This window comes from Anneissia japonica, unplaced genomic scaffold (assembly GCF_011630105.1).
Source record: "Anneissia japonica isolate Jap-2015-1 unplaced genomic scaffold, ASM1163010v1 scaffold48835_len1972_cov169, whole genome shotgun sequence".
NCBI lineage: Eukaryota > Metazoa > Echinodermata > Crinoidea > Comatulida > Comatulidae > Anneissia > Anneissia japonica.
In genome coordinates, this window is record NW_022739787.1 from 116 (window position 1) to 1,930 (window position 1,815).

The 1,815-nt window shown below is 43.9% G+C and overlaps 2 protein-coding genes across 2 annotated transcripts; both read left to right on the top strand.

The window, feature by feature from the left end:
• Positions 1-226: 226 nt before the first annotated feature.
• LOC117118032 lies at positions 227-871 on the top strand. The gene has a single exon (XM_033262518.1). The coding sequence runs from the start codon at positions 227-229 to the stop codon at positions 869-871; it is 645 nt and encodes a 214-aa protein (XP_033118409.1).
• Positions 872-884: 13 nt separating this feature from the next.
• LOC117118031 (uncharacterized protein K02A2.6-like) lies at positions 885-1,739 on the top strand (the record flags this gene model as incomplete). The annotated part of the gene is made up of 1 exon (XM_033262517.1): positions 885-1,739. A coding segment is annotated over exon 1 (855 nt), but the record flags the coding sequence as incomplete, so codon positions are not given.
• Positions 1,740-1,815: the final 76 nt, after the last annotated feature.

The window sequence follows — 1,815 nt, forward strand, 5'->3', positions numbered from 1 at the left end:
CAGTATGTTTCATGACGTTCCTCAACCGCTTACAAAGAGGATTTGTTTGAGCAAAATTAATGCAGTGTATGATCCATTGGGTCTATTGACGCCAGTGACTGTGAGAGCCAAGATTCTACTAAGGAAGTTATGGGGTGAAGGTCTTGCGTGAGATGAGCCAATTGAAGATGAATATCAACGAGAGTGGTTTAAATTGTTTAATGACCTGAAAGACAGTGCAGGAATAATGTTTAAACGGTGTGTCAAGCCAGTGGCAGCTAAGCCAGGAGCGGACCCCACACTAGTGATGTTCTCTGATGCATCAGAGAAAGCTATGGGAGCTGTTGCATACATAAGGTACGAAGTGCAAGATGGAAGATATGAGTCCCATTTGATGGCTTCCAAAAGTAGAGTTGCGCCGATAGAAATTACAAGCATTGTTCGACTAGAATTAAGTGCAGCAGTCTTGAGCAAACGGTTGGCGAAAACCATAATGGAGGAAACCAACATTTGCTTTCAAAGAGTATTTTATATCGTAGACAGCATGATTGTCCGTGCAATGATCCAGAAACAGAGTTATGGATTTAAAACCTTCGCGGCAACGCGCATCGGTGAAATCCAAAGACACACAGACCCCCAAGATTGGTTTTGGATTGCAGGAGAAGATAATGTGGCGGACATTATATCAAGAGGTACTGATCCTAGTGAGTTAAAGGAGATGAAAGCATGGCAATGTGGCCCAGAGTTTTTAAAATGGTCCGTAGAGGAGTGGCCAACGTCTCAGAGTTGTGGAAGTCAGGAACTCCCAGAAAGAGTTAAAGTAGTGCTGGCTGCCGATGTTGAACCAGTGGTCACACTGACAAGTCTTTTTGAATCCAAAGAAAGTTGGTGATTGTCACAAACTCATGAGAGTGACTGCCAGAGTTGTAAAGGCATGCAGTAGAAGAAGCTTGAAAGCGTTGGTGGAAGACCTGTCAGTAGAGGATTTGAAGAAAGCAGAGTGTTTGTGGGTTAAGGAGCTTCAAAAGCCCATGTTGACACTACTAAGAGAAAACAAGTCAGAATTTGACAAAAAGTATGCCACATTGGGCCCCAGACTGAGAGAAGACGAGGTTATAGTAGTAGGCGATAGAATCAAGAACCACGTACATTTTAGTTACAATCATGAAACTGTACAGTTGTTGCCATGTGATCATCCTGTTACCAGATTAATAGTTGAAAACGTACACGCTAAAGGACATACAGGGATATCAGCAACAGTTGCGAAAGTAAGATCACACTACTGGGTGATTAGATTGAGGCAACTAGTGAAGCGCGTAAAGCATGATTGCATCCCATGTAGGAGATTTGAGAAGGAAGCGGCGGGGCAGCAAATGGCGACCGTCCCCATCCACAGGTTGAAGCCATCTCCACCATGGGCTTACATCGGGATCGATTTATTTGGGCCATTTGTGGTTAGAGGAGAAGTGCAAAAGAGAACCAGAGGCAAAGCCTATGGAGTCATTATTAATTGTCTCGTCACACGAGCAATTCATTTGGATATAGCATCAGACTACAGCACAGAAGCATTCTTACAAGTGTTCCGCAGGTTTGTGTCGGTAAGAGGATATCCTAAAAAAGTTTATACCGATTGTGGTACGCAGCTCAGTGCTGCTGACAAAGCTTTGAAGGGCTTCAGGGGCGAGCAGGGAGTCAAATGGAAATTTACAACGCCCAACGCACCTTGGCAAAATGGTGTGACCGAGAATTTGTTGAGAGGGGTAAAGAAATTTCTGTTCCATACTATAGGGGAACAAGTCTTATCTATGACGGAACTACAGACAGTGATGTTTGAGA

Bases quoted from the DNA above. Each gene is read 5' to 3' on its own strand.
- LOC117118032 (XM_033262518.1), top strand. From the start codon at position 227: ATGTTTAAACGGTGTGTCAAGCCAGTGGCAGCTAAGCCAGGAGCGGAC.